We start from the raw sequence: 22,034 nt of genomic DNA on the forward strand, positions 1-22,034 counted from the left end.
GGCTCTGCCCGGCGCCGGCACCGAGGGGCGCGAGGCTGGCATTGTCCCCGGCCCCGGCGCCCTCACCCCATCGCGGTTACGCCGGCGACAGCTTGGGACCGACGTGCGCGCGAGCATGCAGTCCCTGCCCCGCGACGGCACCGGCCGGACGCGCCCCGATGCCCAGGCGGCGCTGCGGGGCCTGGGGCCAAGGGTCCCGGACACGCGTGCAAGGGGCTGCGGAGGTGCTGCACTTGGGGACAGTTGGTGTCCCCAGGAGACGCGAGGAGGCGGCTGTGGGGGAGGAGGGAGAGGGGAGGGCAGAGATGAGGAGGAAAAGTGGAGGGGAGTTCATGATCGCAGGATGTGGGGCCGCTGAAGTTGGCTGCATTGTGGACTGGAGCTGCCGCCCTGTCCCCTGCGCCCGTCCTCGTCGGAAAGCATCTGACACTCTGTATGTGTGGGGGGTGGCATCTCAACGAGGCCACTCGAGTCTGATTGCTTAGTAGCCCTCAGGGGGACTGGGAATTAACACTGTTGGGTGAGAAAGCAGCGCCATTGTTGCTCAGCGAAGAAAGTTTGCAAGTGTTTGTCCAGAGCGAGGGTTGAGGGAAGCCATTGCCAAGCTGTGGAGGCAAATGCTCTTGCCCCAGGCCAAGGGAGTTAATTGACTTTGGCAGTTTGGCGGAGCCTTGTGGAAGGTGGAGCGCGGGTGCCTACAGTGTGTAGGGGACGGTGATCACTGACCTCAGCGGACTCCGCTGTCTTCAGGGACTTCGTGTGTGATGCAGGATTCCTCGGTGTCTACACTGCTGTTCGTGGAAAGGACTTGAGAGCTCGCATAGCGTACTAACTATTCTGTGCTTTATTTACCGTTTTGAATAAAATAGACCTAACTTGCTCAAAGAGTAATATTCGTCCTGCTATGGAAGTCTGTCTTCCTTGCTCATAGTTCAGGGTTAACTTTCAGTTAACAGGGAAGGACCTGTATCCCACAACGAGTTCCGTGTAAGTGCAGTAAAGCCCCAGGAGTAACCATTTTTCGCTTATTTTATGAAATGGGCCCCTCTGTTTATTGGTAAGTTGATCAAAACTTAAGGCTTTGGGGGCTTCTGAACCCCCAGAGGACTTGCCGTTTTCCAAACTGCAGCAGCCTCTGACCTTTGAATGTATTACACCTCTGACTTAAATAGGTTGCTGCTGGTGTGCGGCCGCTGGGGGGTGGGATCTGTTGAAAAATTTTTTTGCTAATGAGAAGCAAGGGAGACGCAAGCTTAGGCTTTTGCATTTCTCGTAGAGAAACAGGTTACGTTTCCTTCTTACCCTACTTTCTCTGTCCCTGTGCCCCTCCCTATTCTGGTGAAATATTTTTAAGCTGATGTCTGGGCATTTATGTAATGCTTATCATTTTAAACTGATTTAATGCTAATGAACTAATTTACATATCTCAGCAATCTGGAGAAAGTTCTTTCCTGTATTTGAAATAAGTAGGAGAATCAAGGGTGGTTGACAGGAGGTAAAATCCTTTTGACTTTCCTGCTTTATCAGCTACTGGTCTTAATGTAGAATCTTGGACAATTTTGATTTTGTTAGAAGTACGCTAAATTTGTTTTGTTGATTTTTTTTTTTTTTTTTAATGCCTTTTTGGGACAGGGTCTCTCTACGCAGTTCAGGCTGGCCTTGAGCGCACTTTTGTAGCCCAGGCTGGTCTCGAACTCGCAATGATCCTCCTGCCTCAGCCTCCCAAGTGCTGGGATTACAGGCGTGCACCACCACACCCGGCTGTTGTTGTTTGTTTGTTTTGAGACAAGATCTCACTGTGTAACTCAGTCCCACCTCAAATTTGTGGTAATGCTGCTTGCCTCAGCCTCCCGAGTGCTGAGCTTACAGGCATGTGCCATCACCCTGGCTTGTGACTACTCTAAATTTGTATAGCCATGTACAGCCACACACTTGTGTGGTCATTTGTGAAGTATTTTGTGTTGCTCCTTCTATTCCAAGCAAGGTTAAGAATAGGGGGTTAGTAACACACAAGCCTTACTTTTTTTTTTTTTTTTTTGTCTTTTTTGATACAGGGTCTCGCTATGCAGTTCAAGATGGCCTTGAGCTCGCTTTGTAGCCCAAGCTGGTCTCGAATTCACAACGATCCTGCTGCCACAGCCTCCCAAGTGCTAGAATTACAGGCGTGCGCCACCACGCCTGGCAAGCCTTACTTTTTCATTGTGATAATAAATGATTTTTCTGAAGCTCCTAAGAACTTTTTTTTTTTCTGATACCGGGAATCGAACTCACGACCTCGTGCTTGCACCGCTGAGCTAAATCCCCAGCCCCGAACTTTTTTATTGATGCCACTTTTTAAAATTTTTTACTTTTTGCCTTTTTTGAGACACGGTTTTACTTTGCAGTTAAGACTGGCCTTGAACTCACTTTGTAGCCCAGGTGGGCCTGGAATTCAGCCATTCTCCTGCCTCAGCCTTCTGAGTCCTGGGATTATAGGGGTGTACCACCACACCCACCTTGATGCTACTTTTGTTGTTTTTGTTTTTTGTTGTTGTTGTTGTTTTGATACTGGGAATTGAACTCATGATCTTGCACTTGCCAGGCAAGTGCTTTTGCCACTGAGCTATATCCCCGGCCCCTTGATGCTACTTTTGTAATGAAAAACTCAGGTTGTAAAATGTGATGAGTGGTCATTTAGCCATTATTTTAAAATCAAGCAAAACAGCAAACTTTTATAACTTGTGAATAATTGAGTCAAGTAGGAGAAAGCCCAATAACTGGCTGTAATCAAATAAGCATGATTCAACGGGAAAAAGGCAAATCTGGAAATGAAAAGTGTAAAAAATATCACTTGTTAGTATGTTAATTTGGTATGTGCTAATTAACAATGCTTTGAAAATTTAAGGAATTATAAAAGCAGTTGTTTGATGTCAGGACAAAAGGGCTTTAAGGCAATAAAAATAACTTTCTTTTTAAAAACTAGAGTGAGTGAATTTAGGAGATGGTAGAAATTGCTGGTGTGTGGGCCATTAGAATGGCCCATGCAGGGCGGGCCAGCAGAGGCTAGTTGATTTAATCTTCACTGAGAATTTCATGGTAACCTTGAGGTGGCCAGGGTATTTTTGAGTAGGCCTTAAATTTGTTTATTTATTTATTCTTTTTTCTTTTTTTGAACAGGGTCTCTATGTAGCCCAGGCTGGCCTAGAACTCTCAGTGATCCTCCTGCTTCAGCCTCCTGTATGCTGGGATTGCAGGCGTGCAGCGCCACACCCAGCTGAGCTCAGGAGGCCTTAAGTTTAAATAAAAATATAAAATCTAGAGTCAAGTGAAGTTCCATGATGATTTCAGATAGGAAAGATCCAGCCTCTGATGTTTCCTCTCTTTCTAGGCCTTGCTTTCCTGGTGACTTTATTGCCAGGATAATGTTCCCTAGGCAGGTAAGATTAAATTGAATACGTGGAGAGTCAGTTTTGAGGAAGAAGTTGGATGAAGCGAGAGCTGCATGAAGGAAAAGGGGTAGATACATAGCCAGGCGTGGTTGCCCATACTAATATCACAATCTCAGCACTGGAGCTCAGCCTGGGAAATTTAGTAGTTTAGTGAGACCCTATTTCAAGATTAAAAAATTTAAAGATGGGCTGGGGATGTAGCTCAGTGTAAATGAAGGCTCTGTGTTCAATCCCTCGTACCACGCCCGCCCAAAAGAGTTGATGTGTAGTCTAGAAGATGTCACAATATTAGCTATTATTGGACACAATTATGTTGTTATTCGTTGTTGGTACGGCAGGATTTTGAGACTCCAAGCGGGTACTGAAGGAATATAGAAATGTTCCAGGTCAACTTATTTTTTTGTTTGTTTGTTTGGAGACAGGTAGTTGGGGCTGGCCTTAAACTCACTGTTGCCCAGCTGGCCTTGAACTGGTGGTGTGTGCCGCTATGGAGAGTAGACTCCTAACCCTCCTTGTCCACCCACCTATATGCACCTCACCCCGAATGCTGATCTTTTCCTGAGTCTCCCTGGGCCATGTCCGCTGCCTTGGGCCCTGGAGCACTTAGGATCTGGCGAGTGTCCAGCGTTCCTGTCTGCCTGGGGTTCAGCAATCCTTCAGGGCTGTAGTAGGAGATGATTGCACCGGGTAATGAAGGGGATGTGAAGAGCAGTTTGCCAAGAGGTGGGCAGGTTGGGGAAACCAGCAGGGACCAGGACAGTTGTTGTCAGCCGCTCGTAACCTGCAGTGGCAGTGGCAGGAGGAAAAGACAGATGGGCTGCAGGAACCCGGGGCCATGGCAGCACCCTGGCTGCTCCTTCTGTCCCTGCATTTCCTGCTGGGATCTCCTGAGAGGTTGGGCAGTGCTGCAGGGTGCAGGAAAGAGTGGAGATCAGAGGGCGTCAAGTTCTCTCCCCAACTGGCGATCACCACTATGGCAGACAGCATCCTTGTTCCTCCACTTCCTGACACAAGGGACAGTTGTGCCATCCGCCCCTGGTGCACTTTTTCCATTCTCTCTCCTCTGTCACATGCATTTAAGAAAGAGCAGTGGAGCCCAGTATGGTGGAACATTCCTGGGATCCCAGCCTTCAGGAGGCTGAGGCAGGAGGATTGCCTTGAGTTCTAGGCCAGCCTGGGCTATAGAAAGAGATGTTGTCTCAAAAAACAAACAAAGAGAAAAACAAAAATCCCTTGGGATGATTATGGAAAGCACACACCCCCAATTTCTACCCAGGCTTGCTGAATAAAAGCCAGGGAACCTGTTATACAATGGAGCTTCTCCTCACTTCCCCAGTGACCACCACTGTCATGCCGAACCTGGGCCAAATATTTTAGGTTCTTCATGTTATTAAAGATTACAAAAATGTGACTGGGGCTACAGATGTAGCTCAGTGCCTAAGTGCCAGCCTAGCATGTGTAAAGCCCAGGGTTTGATTCTCCAGCACCACAGAAAAAAGGAAAAAGGTAATTTTTTTAAGTTTGTATTCTATAAAATACAATCTATAATCAGTATATGGTGTTTTTAAATTAAAGCAAGTTTATTACAATAAAAGATGCATTGTTGCTGGGCGTGGTGGTGTGCAGGGTATGGTGGCACATGCTTGTAATCCCAGCACTCAAGAAGCTGAGGCAGAAGGATCATTTCGAGTTTGAGACCAGCCTGGGCTACAAAGTGAGCTCAAGGCCAGGCTGAACTGCATAGCAAGACCCTGTCTCAAAAAGAAAAAGCAAAAACAAAGCTACATTGTCATACTCTCCTTTAAAATATTCATTTTGTTTCAAACATGCTCATCCCATCCTTTCTACTTTCTGCAGCAGCTCTGGAGTCCTTTCCTGAGTGTCTTTAGCAGGTGTGATCAAAACTATGGTAATGGGGCTGGGGATTTAGCTTCACGGCAAAGCGCCTGCCTGGCAAGTGCAAGGTCGTGAGTTCGGTTCCCGGTACCAGAGAAAAACCAGAAAAAAAAAAAAAAAAAAAAACTATGGTAAACACTGCTAACGAGTACCATCCAGCAGAAAGGCAGGCTTATAAAAACGTGACACTGTGTCCTCACCCACCTTAGTCGCCGGATCTGGCACCACGCTCTTCGCTAAAGTCAAAATGACCATGAAAGGGAAACGTTTTGAATCCCTTCAGGATCAGGACATCGATCATAGGGCAGTGCAACTAAAGACACTCAGGAAAGAGGACTCCAGAGCTGCTGCAGAAATCAGCAGGGATGGTGGGATGAGTGTGTTCAAAGTGAGGGGGAGGACTTTGATGGGATTCATGGCAGTGTGTCTTTTACTGAAATAAATGTGGACATTGACCATGTAACTCCTGCAGCACTGTGCAGCGTCTTGGTGAAGGTGATACTATATCACGAGATTTGGGAAAGTTAAATTTCTGGTACACTCTAGGCAGTGCGGCCCCGAAGCAGGACGGGTTCTAGCTGAGCAACCTCCACCTCTTTTCCCAGTCCTGTCTGTCCCTCCCTCTTGTGTGACCATGCACACCGACTGGAGAATATTACCGGTCTAGACGTGGGGTCCGTCCTGGCTTCCTGGTGCCAGGTCCTGTGGGGCCCCTTCTTTCCGAGCTCTCTGCAGCATCCTGGCTGGGGGGCAGTGGACATCCTGCCCCTCGCAGTTGGCTCTGCACACAGCCCAGGCTGGATGTGGAAGTGGCAGCTGGCACGGGCATCTCACCTGCACCTGCAGGCAGACCCACGCTGTCACCTGCTCAGCCCATCCCCCTGCCTCTTCCTTGGCCTCTGCCTCGCCTCTTCCCAGCCTGGGACCCTAGTGGCCTCTGCCGCCTGGCAAACCTGTTCAGTCCTGAAGTAGCACCCATGCCTTCCCAAAGAGCTTTTCAAAACACACCCTGTCCCATCTGGTCCCTGGCCTCCTAGTTTGGGCCTCTTGCGAATGTGATGTGTGTGTGCATGGGACAGGCACCTAAGTGTGTAATGCTTCAGCCTCAGGCTGCGCGCATTTGAGGTGGGCTGAGAACTGGAACCATTTATTTATTATTTATTTAGTGTGCTTACAGTACTGGGGGTTGAACCCAGGACCTTCACACTGAGCTACATGCCCTGTCCTTTTTATTTCTTTGACATGGTCTCACTAAGTTGCCCAGCTGGGCTCCAGGTTGCGATCCACCTGCTTCAGCCTCCTTGAGGGCTCAGATGATGGGCGTGTGCCCCCGTGCCCGGCTCTTGGAACCCTTTCAGAGAGCGGTGTCTCAGGCCTCCTGGACCATTTCTGGGTACGGTGCAGCGCTTGAGGTGAAAGCTGGCCTCATCCTGCCTGCCGTTGTCCTGAGCTTTGGGCTCTCGTTGCCCATCCTGTCTCCTTGGTGCCCGGTCTGCGATCTCAGGAAGGGTTGGGGGAACCCTCACGTCCTCGCCCTTTCTGCCCGCTGCTGATCAACTCCAGGCAGCTGTGCACCAGGGTCCTCACCTTCTTGGGGCCTCGGCTGCCTGGGTGATCTGTGATCTGCTGTGATCTGCTCAGGCGACCACCGTGGCATGTGTTGTTTCATTCACTCTTTACAGGGCTCCTGCCTGAGCTTCAGATTCTGTAGGATCTGTGCCTTTGGTCCCTTGGGCCATCGCTGGCATTGATTATGTTTGCAGGAAGCCACACCAGGGTGACAGAGTGGCCCCCATTCTGATCGTCTTGCTGTGTGCCCTGGCAGGTTGCCCCTCTTCTGGAAGCCCTGGTTTCCTCAACTTTTACGGTGAAGTGTACAGTGGGTCTGCCCTCGATTTGGGGTGGCCATGGTGGTGACGTGCACAGAGGTCAGGCCAGACTGTAGCTGGTGTTAAGCTCTCCCAGGGACCGAGGGGCCCTGGGTGCTACTCTCTGGGACTTCAGGATCTCCACAGGCCCTTGCAGGCAGCCGTTGGACCTCCAACTCCCTCCTGCCTCAGCTTCCTGAGTGCTGGGATTATAGGTGTGCCGCTGTGCCCAGCTCTGTGCTTGTCAGTCTTACAATTGCAGTGCCTCAAGGAGTCAGCCAGCTGGAGGGGGTGGGTCCCCCAGGGAGCCCGAGAGGCTGGGGTCTTCCTGGCCATGCCCCTTTCCTTCTGCCACCCACACCCTCCTGGATAGGAATCAGGTTGGGGCCAGGAACTTGGGAGCCCCGCTTTGCTGGCCAGGAGCTTCCCCACGGCCCCACTGCCCCCTCTTCTGCAGCTGCGTCACCTTCCTGAGGGACCACACGGCAGATGCACATGGAGGAGAAGCCCGCCCTCCAGTCTCGCTGCCTGACTCTGTCATCTCGAAAGACAGGCAGAGCAGGGCTGAGCTGGGGGTGGTTGACCGACTGTTCTGAGAGAAAGGGGAAGATAACAACATGCATGAGCGTCGCAGCTAGAGGGTCCCCTGGCCGGATGGAGTGGCTTTGTCAGCTTTTGAACCAGGAGAAGCAGCCTCCAACTGCCCAGCGCTGCCACGGAGTGTCCTGCTGTCCCCTGCGGGGAGGGGTGAGATGGGAGTGCCCCTTCTGCCTTCCTGTCTAGCGCACGGCAAGCCTGGCACTTGGCCAGCAGCAGGTGACTCGTCATGGTCACCAGCCCAGCTTGCAGGAGCAGGTGAACCGTGTCCTTTCGTGTGAGGGCACCGGCCATGGGCTTCAAACCAGCTGGCCTTGTTCTTGCGGTGAACTTCCTGTTTTAACCCATAACCCCACAGGAAACTTTTCACTTTTTTTGAGGTTTTCTATGCCACACTAGCTGGTTTGTAATGTTTGACTTTTTGTTTTTGTTTTCGTTTTTGTAAGACAGGGTCTTACTATATAGTTCAGGCTGGCCTGGAACTTACTATGTAGCCTAGGCTGGCCTCAACCCTGTGGTGATCCTCCTGCTTCAGCCTCCCAAGTGCTGGGATGACAGGTGTGCATCACCAAATCTGGCAGACCAGCTGTGTGGGGAAGGGGAGAGTTGTAGATAATAATACACTTTTATGTATATTTAAGTTGTTGGGTTCCATGTATATTAAAATAAGTAGCTCTGTGCTTATGCAAATAAACAAAACTTCTGACTCTTTTAACTTTCTCTTTGAAAGTCAATTACAGGCGTAACTACCATCCACACAGGAAGGAGGTCCAGGTGCTGCCTATGCAGTAGATACTGCATAGAGAGGGGGCTCTGCCATTGGCAAAATCATTAGTTTCAAAACCACAAGTCTACATAGAATGCATCTAATTTTAAGTGCTAACTTTCAAGATAGATGTGTAGACGTGCAGTGAAATTCCAGAAGTTAACTCTGCCTCAGAAATGACCCAAGACTAGCTGAGTGTGGTGACGAACGCCTGTTATCCCAGCACTCGGGAGGCTGAGGCAGGAGGATCACCCTGAATTTGAGGCCAGCCTGAGCTCAAGGCCAGTCTGGAATATATAGTAAGACCCTGTCTCAAAACACCGAAAGCAGGAAGAAAAAAATAGCAAGTTGCCCTGGGTTAGCGATGTGTTACCAGTAAACCATGGGAATGCGTTTATCGTGCGCGTTGCCTGGCTGTCAGGCCATGGGTTGGGTGAAGTTGCTGGTGCCAGTGTCCCTCTGCTGTCCCGGTGCTTGGGGAGCAGGCAGGGCGCACGTGGGACCCCTTCTATGATGGCTGGGAAGCAGGAGGCTGGCGCCCCCAGGGCTGGTTCCTCAGAGGAATCTGGGAACTACAGTTTTCTTTTACTTCTTACTTCCGGGAGTCCACGTTCGGAATACACAGCGATCTCGTTCACCCCGTGCGAGTGCTTGGTGTGCGGAACACAACTTATCCTCTTTCCCTCGCCTTCCCCTTCCTCCAAGTCTTGGTCAGAAATTGGGATTTTTAACGCATCCAAAGATGAGTTTGCAAATGTTCCCGAAAATCCCAGGTTTTCTCTTCGAGCCTTCGTCTGCCAGGAGCCAGGCCACAGTTTGCAGGCTGGTGTGTGGTGCTCCGGGTGAAGTGCACTATTCACCCTGAGACCTTGAACTTTGACAACCAGATTATGACGGGAGCTGAGCAAGCAGCCTCACAGAAGACTCAGAAGCTCGGGCCGGGGATATAGCTCAGCAGCATAAGCGCCTGTCTGCTAAGCACAAGGGCCTGAGTTCGATTCCCGGTACTTAAAAAAAAAAAAAAAGACTCAGAAGCTCTGCCAAATGATAGCTGAGGATGCATTTCTTTCTTTCATTTGTTTGTTTGAGTCAGGCTGACGTTGAACTCACGGAGATCCCCCTGCCTCAGCCTCCCTAGTGCTGGAGTCACAGGCCTGTGGCACATATGCCTGGTTGTTTCCATGTTGAGGTGGTCCATCTTGGAGTGACCTCCAGAGTTGACCCCCGCTAGAGGGCACGGCTGAACTTGTTCACTGCTGTTTTTGCAGCCCTGGGTTTGCAAGCACTGACTATTCTCCACTACTAAGGCTGCTTCATGGGGTGCAGCATTCGACGGAGAAAGCCTAGCTGCTAGGAGAGGTCCTGATGGTCTAAAAACCCAGCCAATGTTTTCGGTTTTCCTTGTGTGAACACTGATTCGGGGCCAGAGTGATTTTTCGTGTGGTGACTCTTCTGGCTACAGGGCTGAAGTGGAATCCACAGCGTGCTTTGTTCTGAGCGTCTTCTCTCCTAATAGCAGGACTGACAGCTGTTCCCGTGAGTGCCACCCCAAGAATAGAAGTGACAGGGACATTCGGTGTCTGTGCAGATCCCGAGGGGAAGGTGGGGGCAGAGTGGGGCAGCTAATGTCTCAGAAGTGGGGCAGGGTCCAGAGCAGAAACAGTTGTCCAGGTGCTGTCAGCGTGGTCCTGGGACAGCCTGGACCAGCAGGCTGGCTCCACATTCTCCTGGGTGCTTAAAAAATATGTGAAAGTCACAGGATAACTTGGCATCAGCCCTGGTGATCTATTCGTCAAAATTGAACAGTGGGATTTTGGGTGTGGCTGAGTTGTATGTTGGTTGGTTGGTTATTTACTGGTGATTTTTTTTTTTTTTTTTTTTTTTTTAGAGACAGGGTCTCGCCATGTATCTCAGTTTAGCTTTGAACTCACCATGTAACCCAGCCTGGCCTTGAGCTCATCTCATGGTCATTCACCTGCCTCAGCCTCCCAAGTGCTGGAATCACAGGTGTGCACCACTATGCCTGGCTTTGTTGGTTATTTATTTAATTCTGTAGTCCTGGAGATTGACCTCAGTGCCTTTGCACTAAGCTATGTCCCCAGCCCTTTCTTCATTTTTCACTTTGAGACTTGTTAAATTGTTGTGTTGCCCAGGCTGGGGTGTTCCTCCTGCCTCAGCCTCCCAGAGTACTGGGAATATAGGTATGCACCACCACGCTGAACTTGTTTGTTAAAATTTTTTACATGCATTGCAGGCAGGTGAATTTATTTTTAAAGGTAGGAGGCTAAGGTGGCTGAGGACCAGCCTGGGCAATGTAGATCCTATCTCAAAAAATATAAATAAACTTTTAAAAACCCCCAAAACAAAACAAAACACAACACTCAAACTCAGTTTTTTTCCCCCACACTTCTGTGTATAGCTTTTGAACAGTGACACAAAGAAATCCTACGTATAAACTCTCAATCCACATGACCTTAGCCCCCTACCCTCGCCAGAGCGAGACCTCCTCAGCTCCCTCCGCCTGACATCGGCAGCTTTTTAAAATGAGGTGTAGGGAACATAATTCTTGGAGAAATCTGAAATCCCAGGAAGGCTTTGGTTATAGACTCAGAGTTTTCCCACACAAGACCATAAAGGTCTATCTGATATCTTTAGGGATATTTCTGGGTAGGAAACACTTGAGTAGATTAAAAAATTCTCCTTGGGCTATTAAAGATAGAAGGATGTCAGGACCATTTCAATAACGACTTGACAAACCAGAGGCTCGCCTTGAATTGTTCTCCTTTTTGTGTTTTATTAAAAGCGGGGACCTGTAGAAAGTAACGAAAATGTATTAAATGACTTTTCCTAGTTTTGTGCCTAACTCCAGATTTGCTCAAGGTGTGGCCAGCAAGTTTCAGCTCTCATAAAATGAAGGAGGGAGGTAGTAAATCCAAGGGTCAGATGGAGAGGACAGGTTTTGTGAGCAGATGAACCAGTCTTGTGTTGTATGTGTGTGCGTGTGTGCGTGGGGGTGTTTTTTGAGATAAGATCTTGCTATATAGTCCAGATTGGCCTTAACTCACTGCATAGCCCTGGCTGGCCCCAAGCTTCTGGTGATCATCTGCTGTCTTACAGACATGCACCACTGCACCTGACTATGATTCTTATTATACATGGGTTTAGTGTACTGAAATTGAGATGACTGAAATAATTGTTTTGTTTTTAATTCATGGATATATAGAATTTGCAAAGAAAGCATTTTCACTGAAAAAGGCCATTTTCATGACTTAACTGAAAATAAGTAAAAATTAAATAGAATTCCTTTTTTTTTTTTTTTTTTTTGGTGCCGGGAATCAAACTAAGGATCATGTGTTTGCCAGGTAGGCACTGTACAGCTAAGCTATATCCCCAGCCCTAAATACAATCCTTAAAGCTCATTTTGTCTGTTAGTACACTAAACAATTTTACAAATAAGAATTATGAAATAACTGAATTTTAATGGCTTTATTAATTCATGAATTTTTTGGGACAGTCCTGCCTCAGCCTCCCAAGTGCTGGAGTTACAGGCATGTGCCACCATGCTTGGTTTACAATAATGAGGTTAAAGGACAGAAAACTACTAAGACCAAAAAAAAAAAAGTTTAAAACATCTGTTTCTCTGCTGAGTGTGGTGGCATTCTCTTGTAATTCCAGCAGTCTGGAAGGCTGAGGCAGGACGATTGCAAGCTTGAACCCAGACTGAGTTCAACTCAGCTAGATCCTATCTTTAATGAAAAATGAAAAGGGCTAGGGGTGTAGCACAATACAAAGGTCCAGGGTTCAATGCCACTACCACAAAAATAAATCAAAATCTGTTCCTTTGCCTAAGATTCTTTACAAGTTTATTTTCTCCCAAAATAAAAACAATGACTGTTAAAATATGCTCCCCACAGTACTTTTTAAAAAGCAATAATATCCTTTTCTATTTGCTCACCAACACCGTCAGGTTTTTTTTTTTTTTGTTTCTTTTGTTTTGTGTTGCTTTTTGAGACAAGATCTCAACACATAGGTCAGGCTGGCCTTGAACTTGTAGAGATCCTCTAGACTCCGGCCTCCTGAGAGAACTGGGTTTATAGGCGTGTGCCACCACACCCAGCGTCATTATTGGTATTTAAAGGTTCCTAGGATAAGTAATTTATAAAAACAACACAACTCTAAAAAAGTGAGACTGCTATTCTCTATGGACTCAGAAACCCAGCATAGGTCCCACTATGTATTTGTGTTCACTTGAGATGCAGTGAGTATCACTGTCATGTGAAGGTTGCGTGACAGCCCACCCCAGGCCATCCGGTCCCAGCTCTAGGTCTGGTCCTACTGCTTGCCAGGTGCAAGACCCCGGACAGGTGGATGGGACAGCGGGGCCACCAGCTCCCCTTGGCTGAGGAGGCTTGCACAGTGCGGTCCCAGGGTAAACGGGGACACCGAAGGCACAAGCAGTTGCCACCCTGTGCCCTGCAGAGCACGGGTCGTGCATGGCTGGGAATCATGTAGATTCACCCACGTCCCTGGTGATGGGCCTGTTATGTGGGCAGTGCCTTCCACCTCCACTAACCCCAGGCTGCTTGATAACAGGGAGTGATTGCTGCCTTACACACCACGCCACCAGGATCAGCAGAGCCACCAGGATCAGCAGAGCCGGCAAACTTTCATAATCACGGAGAGTGACTGATGCTTCTAGTACCTGAGGGCTCGTCCTGGACTCGGAAAACCTGAGGCTCAGTGTGGCCCAGGCCTCCAGTTGGCAGCTTTATCTGGAAGCCAGAAAGGCTGCTGAGCCAGGTCCAGGCAGGTGACACCGTCCACAGAGATAACAGTGAGCAGCAGTGACAGCGACCCTCACCCGGTCACATGCGCTGCCTGCGGAGTGCATGGATGCGTGGGCACCACACAGACTAAAATGAAACCGAGCTCAGGACGACCAAGATGCTGTATTCAAGGGGGCCCAGGAGAGGAGGTGGAACGTCCACCCCGGGGACTGTCCCTTAGCAGTGCCTGACACCCCACTAGGACTGTGGACAGATCCTTGCTCCCTCCAGCGTGCACTCCGGAGAGGATCTGACCAGAAAAGACTTCACTGTATCTACCTGATATTAATGCCTCCTACTTTGCCATTACCGTTTAATGAGATAATGAGTCTAGTGTGGATATTTGTGAATTAGCCTTCCCTTCCCTAGGCAGCCGCAGCCTGACTGCTCTGCCACCCACTGTTAATGTAGAGAAAAGAAACAGTAAAATGTGGTCAGAGAATGTAGGCCAGGTGTGTGTTACTTTGTTTCACTTGGTTGTTTGATTAAGCCCAAAGCTGTTTTAACTACATGTTGTTATTAAAACCCGGAAGGGCCAGGCATGGTGTGCATCTATACCTACAGTCCCAGCGCTCAAAGTCAAACAAAAAAATGGCAACTTTACGATCAGTTTCAATGTAAGTATTTGCAAATGTCTGCCTACAACATTAGGGTAGCAGTAACTTTCTCTTACACCTTGAGGCACTGTGCTGTTGTTTCTTATCTGGCGTGAGAAGTGCATGCTCTGCTAGTTCTCTTGCTGGACAAACTAATTTTTATTTCTTGAAGCTTCTTAGGGTCTTCTGTTTATCTCTGACACTGAATGTCACATTATTGGGTCTGTGTGGATCCTTGGGACATTCTTTCAATCCAGAGATTTAGTTAGGGCTTTAGCTCTGGGGAATTGTCTGGAATTATTTCTTCGATATATTCTTTTCTCTCCGTGTGTGCGTGTGTCCCTAGAACTCTTTATTTCTTAGATACTGGACTTTTCAGGTAAATTCTGTCCCTAACACGCTCTGTCTTGCTACCCATGTGTCCAGAGACTTCTCCCAAATTTATTTTGTGATACTGCCGTAGCAGTATTTCTAGTCCCCAGTGCTCTTCTAGCAAGAGGCAGAATTCATTTTCCTTCTTGAACCTGGGCGGGTTGAGACTGCTCTAGGAAACAGAACTGTTGTGAAAGTAATGCTGAGCCCAGGTCATTAAAAGGTTACAGCTTTCCTCAGGAGGCCGAGGCAGGAGGATTGCCGTAAGACTGAGGCCAGGTTGGGCTACGTAGTGAGTTCAAAGCCAGCCTGAACTAGATTGTGAGACCTTGTCTAAAAAACACAGAAACAATAAAAAAAAATTTAAAGGATACCAGCTCCATCTGAGTGTGGCTGTGTTTTCTCTCTCTCTTGTTGTCAGAATGCCTGACCTGGGAACCCCACCTCTTGTGTGGGAGCCCACATATGGGTGTTTGGTCCCATGCCTCCAGATAAGGTCTGTGATGACAGCTGCCTCCACCCTTGTAAGAGTGAGTGAGTGAGCCTTGAGATAATTCCAGACTCTGACCGTTCCCAAGTAGGGTGTGTCCACCAGCGGTCCCTGTTGAACTCAGCCAAGTAGAAGTTTAAGGACAAAAGAAACGTTGCTGTTTTAAGACATTAAGTTCAAGAGTCATTTTTATGTTATCAGGGTTCTCATTTTGGTAATTGCGTATTTTTTTAAAGTTTATTTATTTTTGATGCAAGTTCTCATTAGTTTGCCCTGGCTTACCGAAAACTCCCAGTGATCCTCTTGCCTCAGACTCCTGAATGCTAGGGTTATGGCTGTGCAGTGATGGAGACCAGCGTGAAGCAGCTTGGAGCAGGATTTAATATTAACCAGTTGGCTTTCCATGTTTACTTGGGGGTTGTCTGAAGCTGAGGCTCCTTGTCTGGAGATGGGCAGCGGACTTATAGTAAGTGAACCTCTACGAGTCATTGGTCCCCCTGAGGCTTGTATTGACCTGTGAAGTTGGGACACCTCAAAGGATAAGGATAAGGCCACAGCTGAGGGTGTGTGGCTCTAATCCCAGTTAACCAAAAGGAGACTGTAGCTGCAGGCATCTCACTCCTGCAGGGAAGGCCTTCCTGGAGATAACATAGTTCTCCTAAATTAACATAAATTATTACTTGGAGAAGTGGTTAAAGGGATTCCCAAGTCCTGCCCAAATTCCTGCATTTTCTTCAGTATCCCTCTCCTTTGTTTGAAAACGAAATAAATAGGGCTGTCCAGGGAAGTCTTTGTCATAATCCAGACGACCTTAAATTCTGAGAGAGGGCTGAACCCTCCTGGAGCCCTAAAATCATTTCAGTTGTCTCATTTATTTAAGCCTTGGACATCCACTCCTTTGGGAGATTGCAGGCCTGATCAGCTCACAATAACCAAGGGTTATCAACCCGCTATTTTGCGCCTGAGCAGGGACCTGAACCCTGCCAATTGTATTAAATCCTGCTCGGAGCTGCTTCATAGTGGTCTCCATCCATGTTGCACCACACCTGACTTAAAATTTAATTTATATATGGAACAGTGTATGTGTAGTTTAATACATTGTTTGAGTGGTCTTAGCAAACGCTTGCCCTGTGTAACCCGAGTTCTGTAACCCTCATGGAGGTGAGCATTATGATCAAACAAAGTGAGCGGGAGCCAGAGTGTTAGGTGGTAAGTTGGAAGAGATGGGTCTGAGCTTGGTTATATCTAAATATAGTAGCAAATTAGTGGCATTTTAAAAATAAACTGTTGATTGATTGATCCTTTTTTTTTTTTTTTTTTTTTTCTTTTTTGAGACAGGGTCTCACTGTGCAGTTCAGGCTGGCCTTGAGCTCACTTTGTAGCCCAGGCTGGTCTCGAACTCGCAATGATCCTCCTGCCTCAGCCTCCCCAGTGCTGGGATTACAGGCGTGCACCACCACGCCTGGCTTCCTGATTGATCCATTGACTGATACTCAAGACAGGATCTCTCACTGTGTTCATCTTGCCTCAGCCTTGCTGTGTGGCCCAGCCAGTGCTCAAACTCATGATACCCCTGTCCTGGCTGGCTGCCTTTTATGTTAGAATAGTTTTCTAATTTACAGAAAGTTGTGAGCACAGTGCAGAGAATTCCCAGCCACCCCCTGTGGTACTCAGAGTTCACAAGGAAAACAATTCAGAACACATAATTTATAGGATTATTTTATAATAGTCACCCAAAGAGTCGAGTACAGAGGAGTGCAGGAAATCTGTCCACACACTAAAGACCAAAAGAATCCAGCTAAGGGCCTGGATCCCAAGGCAGTGTGCTCATGAGTCTAGTGGAAGACCTAGAGCCTGTGGCAGTGCCCCTCATGAGTCCAGCTGGAGGCCTGGAGCCCATGACAATGTCTCATGCAGGCCTGTTTCAAGGAGCTGCACTGGGAAGGCCCAAAGGTCAGTGGAGGAAGCTAGAAAGTCTGTGCCCGCAGAGAGGGATCTGTGCTAGCAGGCTGAGGGATCTGCACTGGAGGCGGGAAGTGACGCTCAAAGTAAGAACCAGAGCTCCCCAAAAGTTACTATAGCCGTCCTCAGTGATAATGCAGTCCCAAGATCCTCTGACGATGAGAACAGCCGAGTCCATACCAGGAAAGCCAGTGTGACACGCTTCTCCAGGACATTGAACAGTGCACCATCTTCCCCTCCGGAGCCAGGAAGCGATGCTCAAAGTAAGGACCAGAGCTCCCCAAAGTGAACTGTAACCATTCTCAGCGACAGCAAGGTCCCGCGTTCCTCCAATGATGAGGACAGCTGAATGCATGTGAGGAAAGCAAGCGTGACAAACTCCTCCAGGAGAATGAACAGCCCCAACAGAATCAACAGCTACATAACAGCTCCTAAACTTCTTCCTGTCAGGTTCTGCCTCGTACGCTGCCAACAACAACCCTCAGGTGGGCCTCCCACACCCAGCACCACACTGGTTCAGTTCAGCTGGGTGTTAAAGGTGCCTACCAGTTGTCGATCCACCACACCCCGATCCAGTTTCTCCTGTTGCTGGCGTGTCTCCTTAGTGTGCCGTTTATCACAGTTGGCAAAGTGGCATTGGTTCATTATTGATAATGCAGCCCTGTGCTATTTTTGGATGTCTTTAGTTTTTACCTAAGGTCTGCATATTTTTTTCTCTCCATTTGTGTGTGTGTGTGTGTGTGTGTGTGTGTGTGTGTGTGTGTTTCCCCTAGAACTCCTTATTTCTTAGATACTGGACTTCTTTTCGGGTAAATTCTGTCCCTAACACGCTCTGTCTTGCTACCCATGTGTCTGGGAGACTTCTCCTGACTTTATTTTATGATACCGCCATAGCAGTATTTCTAGTCCTCAGTACTCTTCTAGTAAGAGGTGGAATTCATTTTCCTTCTTCTTGAACCTGGACGGATCAAGACTCCTCCGGGAAACAGAACAGCTGCCAGAACAGAATAGCAGTGCTGTCTGCATAAATAACAGATGAGACTGTCCTGGCCCTGGGGTCGTGGGTTGGGTTCATGCCCTGGTCTGTGACGGCGATGCTGCCTCCTGACGTTGCCTCCTGACCGTGTGCTCTGTTGGTCTTTCTGCTGGGCTTCCTTGCGGAGAACGCCGAGGAGCTGGCTCTGGTGCCTCCCACCACCGTTCTGCCCTGTGCCCACCCCAGTGCCATCTCTGCAGGGCTCTTTGCGCCGAGGCAGTGTCCCTTGCTTTCAGTGACCCTGAGCACTTAGGGAACTGTGCAGCCCGCAGTGGGCTCTTCTGATGTCTTTGTTGCCGTCCATCTGGGCTCCTGTGTTTTGGGGGATGTCACGGGGCAGCGAGCGACACTTGCATCCATCCCTTGAGACACCTGAGTGTGAGCAGCCGAGGTTGCTGTTGGCCTGGGTCTCCTGGCTGAGGTGGCGCCGGGCGGGTCTGCCCACACCAGCCGTGGGGTCCACACTGCCCCGCCAGGAAAAAGGATAAAGAGAGTCACTTGCAGAAAGCTGCTGCACCTGGGGCCCAGAGTGCTACAGGAGTAACTCACACGTGAGCTTACAGGGCGCGTGGCTTCTCTCTCCTGAGCAGCCCTGGGTACAAACAGAGAGTGAAATACAGGACCGGAGGACACAGGGAGGGCTTGGGGTCCGTATCAGAAAGCCCACAGCAGCTCTTGGGGGCCCAGAGTGGGGTTGGGAGAGCGGTCTGGGCGGCGGAGGCTCGGTCTGGACATCAAGAGAGTGACCTCGTTTGGGGACAAACGGGAGGGTGGCTCTGGTGTGACAGAAGATGCCACTCTGTTATCCCCAAGCAGTGGGCAGATGGCGGGGTGCGAGGAGAGGGCTTTGGGGTGGGATTCGGCGTACAGAAGGTGAGCTAGGTTTCTGTTGCGTGTCAGACCTAGAAGTAGGAATGTGTAAGCCAGCTGGGTGTGGTGGCGCACACTTGTGATCCCTGCGCTCCTGAGGCTGAGGCAGGAGGAGCACCCTGAGTTCAAGGCCATCCTGGGCAGAATAGTGAGTTTTAATGAATTTTTATTAAGAGTTTGTTAAGGGTTGTTTGGGTAGCAGGGCCAATGAGACATTATATAATTCTTGCCTTTTGTTTGAACTTTGCCAACCCATTACTCATTGGGATTACTATGAACATTTTGTTTCCCAGCTTTCTGCAAAGGCTTGTGTTTGAAGTAAGACTCAAGCTCTTCTCACCTTGCACCTCAGTGGAAGTATTTAATTAAAATACACTTGCTCATTCAGTCTCTTTTTTTTTTTTTCCATTTATATACTTAGGACTTTTTATTTGGAATCTTCTTAATGGCCTTTAACATTTTGAGCAAGAAGTTCTGAGCAATTCTGTTTCTAAATTACAGTTAATAGAGGGGCCCTTGGTGATTTTAAGAAAACTCTGGATGGATTTTTTTTTTTTTGTCTTTTTGAGAGAGGGTGTCACTGCAGTTCAGGCTGGCCTTGAACTCACTTCATAGCCCAGGCTGGCATCAAACTTGCAGTGATCTTCCTGCCTCAGCCTCCCAAGAGATGGATACTTTTGACTTGAGAAATGGCTCCATCGAAAGCAAAGAGCTCCCTCTTCCCTGTCTTTCTTTGCTTTAGTGTTGTGCCAGTTTCCAAATGAACTGAAAAGAGTTGGGTGTCCAGAAGTGGTGTCCACTGGAAGAATTTCATCAGTTAGACCGACTTATGGTGGGAGAGAGGATTACTGGCCTTCGAGACTGGGGTGTCATCTGCACAGTGATGAGGCTTATTTTGTATCCTAGAAGACAGAAATAAGGTTACTTCTTTGAAAGACCCCTCCATTTGGCTTGAGGCAGGGCATTTTTTATTACAGTGCCTTGTGTTACCATAACTGACATAGAAAGCTTGAAAAAACCCTAGAAAGTCATTATCACTCCTCTGGCCAAATAGTAAAACACTCCCAGACCACGAAAGTGTCCTGTGTCTCTCCCTATTGCCACCTCTCCCCTGCCTGCTAGAGAATCCCTCTGGGGACTTCGGTGATACTCACTGTTTCTCCTCTTCCTGGTTTTGTAACTTAGGCAGGTGTCCCCAGCTGCGATGACTTGTTCTTTGCTGTTGCAACTTTTCATGTTGCCTGTATTCTTCTAGTGGATTAAGAGATGCATGATTTTTTTTTTTTTTTTTTTTTTGGTAACCGGCATCATGTGCTGAGTTCAATACCTGGGACTCTCTCGTCCTTTGGTTTTCATTGTTGCGAGGTTTCCTGTTGTGGGGATAGAACCCAGGGTAATTGGCCACTTCCTGTGAGTGGTTGCCCCCCCCTCTCCCGCCCCTGGTGCTTGGCTTTGACGGGGAACACGCGTGAGCATTTGTGTACCTGTTTCTTCTGATCCTCAGGTGACACCCGGAAGTGGTAGAGTGGTTGCCATGGAGATGAACATCTGTAGTCCCGAAAGAAAATGACAAGCAGTCCTCTAGAGCAGTCCTCTAAAAGTATTTGTTGGGCAGGAATGAGAACCCTATTGTAGTCTGCACTTGGTGTGGTCAGATTTTAAAATTCTGGCAATCTTACAGGCGTACTGTACAGTGGTGTCTTCTTTAGGCTTAACTTTTATTTACTAGCTCATAATGATTTATTCATTTATTTATTTATTTATTCATTCATTCATTCATTCATTTGCAGTACTAGGGATTGAACCTAGGGCCTTCTCACTAAGCTATATCTCCAGCTCATTTTTATTTTTATTTTATTTTATTTTATTTTTTTGAGGCAGGGTCTCACTAAGCTGCTAAGTAGCAGAGGTTGTCCTCGAACTTGGCATCCTTCTGCCCCAAGCCTCCCAGACTGCTGGGCTTATAGGTATGCACCACCACACCCAACTTCATGGGGATTTCAGTGTGGGTCTTCCTTTTGCCTTTGGGTCCCAACATCCCCCTTGGTCTGACGTGGTTTTGTTGGGAGTCCATTGGTGGCAGAGGTTGTTGGTTGCTGAGACCCTTGTTTTTCTAAGAGCTGCATATGAGTTTTGCCCCAGGGAAGTTTTTAAAAAGGTGCTAATTGAAACATGAGGAATGAAATATTCTGGGACTCCAGGTCCCAGGAGTCTGTTTTAGACTAATTGTGCGGGTGATCATTACGCAGGTGACATATGCAGAAGGAAGCAAGCACAGCCCTGGAAGCTGAGGGTGTTGTGTAGGCGGGGCCTTGCACACCCCCATGCCCTTTGGCCTGGGCTACCCTCCTGCTCCTTCCCGCTCCCCTCCTCTCAGCATGGGGTCTGCAGACCCTTGCTGGTCACCTTGGCGAGGAGAATGTGTGTGTTTATCCACAATCCATTTACATCACTAGGAAAGTAGCATTTGAGCTTGTTCTGTGTTCCATTGGTAGAGATGTGGGTGTAACACTGATTTGGGGGGCTGCTTTTAAGTTTATATTTTTTATATTTTTTGCATTGCTGGAGATCAAACCCAGAGGTGCCTACCACTGAATTACATCCACAGCCCTTTTTATTTCAGTTTGTCATTTTAATTTTGAAGCAAGGTCCCGATAAAAGTTGCCCAGATAGTACTTGAATTTGCTACCCTCCTACCCCAGCTTCCCACAGGTGTGTGCTGCACCCAGCAAGGGCTGCTCTTATTGATTTGTTGAGGACTGTAATAGTTTTGAACTGTCCTGAAATTTAAGTGATTTTACTCTAAATTTATTAGAAATTAATTATTAGTGTATAATAGAAGGCCTAGTTCCAATGGAGAGGTCATTAACACCCTCTGCCTTGCTGCATGTGACAGTTTCTATGTTTTTTTCATGAAAGGGAGAAAAAATTTGAAGCAGTTGATGAAATGTACTAATTTTGTCCAAAAATTAAAAGGAACAAGTGAAATGAATGTTCACAATCTATTTTATTCAACAAGTACATTCAAAATACTTTACTACTCTATTTCCCCCAATGTAAGGCCCAGTGTTATATTCCTTTTTGCTACACAAGACTTGATAGGGCTTCTTCTTTTTTTAGTGGAATCAGGAACTGAACTCAGGACCCGCACTTGCCAGGCAGGTGCTGTGCCACTGAGCTATATCTCCAGCCCAGATGGGGCTTATTTTCGGGAGATGTCTTAATTTTTTCACTGCAGCAATCTGCATTTATTCAAGTACAACAATCTGCACTTACTCAAATGTAGTCAGGTCAACTTCTTCTGGAACATCATCATACCTCTCCAGA

The 22,034-nt window shown here is 48.0% G+C and overlaps 1 protein-coding gene across 1 annotated transcript in view; it reads left to right on the forward strand.

Annotated features, from left to right (window-relative positions):
• The first annotated feature begins 143 nt into the window (after nt 1-143).
• Nucleotides 144-22,034, forward strand: part of Mboat2 (membrane bound O-acyltransferase domain containing 2) — a 52,141-nt gene continuing 30,250 nt past the window's right edge. Inside the window, exon 1 of the mRNA XM_005404346.2 lies at nt 144-224. Within this exon, the coding sequence (XP_005404403.1) occupies nt 159-224 (66 nt within the window). The 5' untranslated portion in view covers nt 144-158. The remainder of the gene's footprint in view (nt 225-22,034) is intronic.

This window comes from Chinchilla lanigera, unplaced genomic scaffold (genome assembly GCF_000276665.1).
Source record: "Chinchilla lanigera isolate Chin_1 unplaced genomic scaffold, ChiLan1.0 scaffold00086, whole genome shotgun sequence".
In the NCBI taxonomy this organism is placed as follows: domain Eukaryota; kingdom Metazoa; phylum Chordata; class Mammalia; order Rodentia; family Chinchillidae; genus Chinchilla; species Chinchilla lanigera.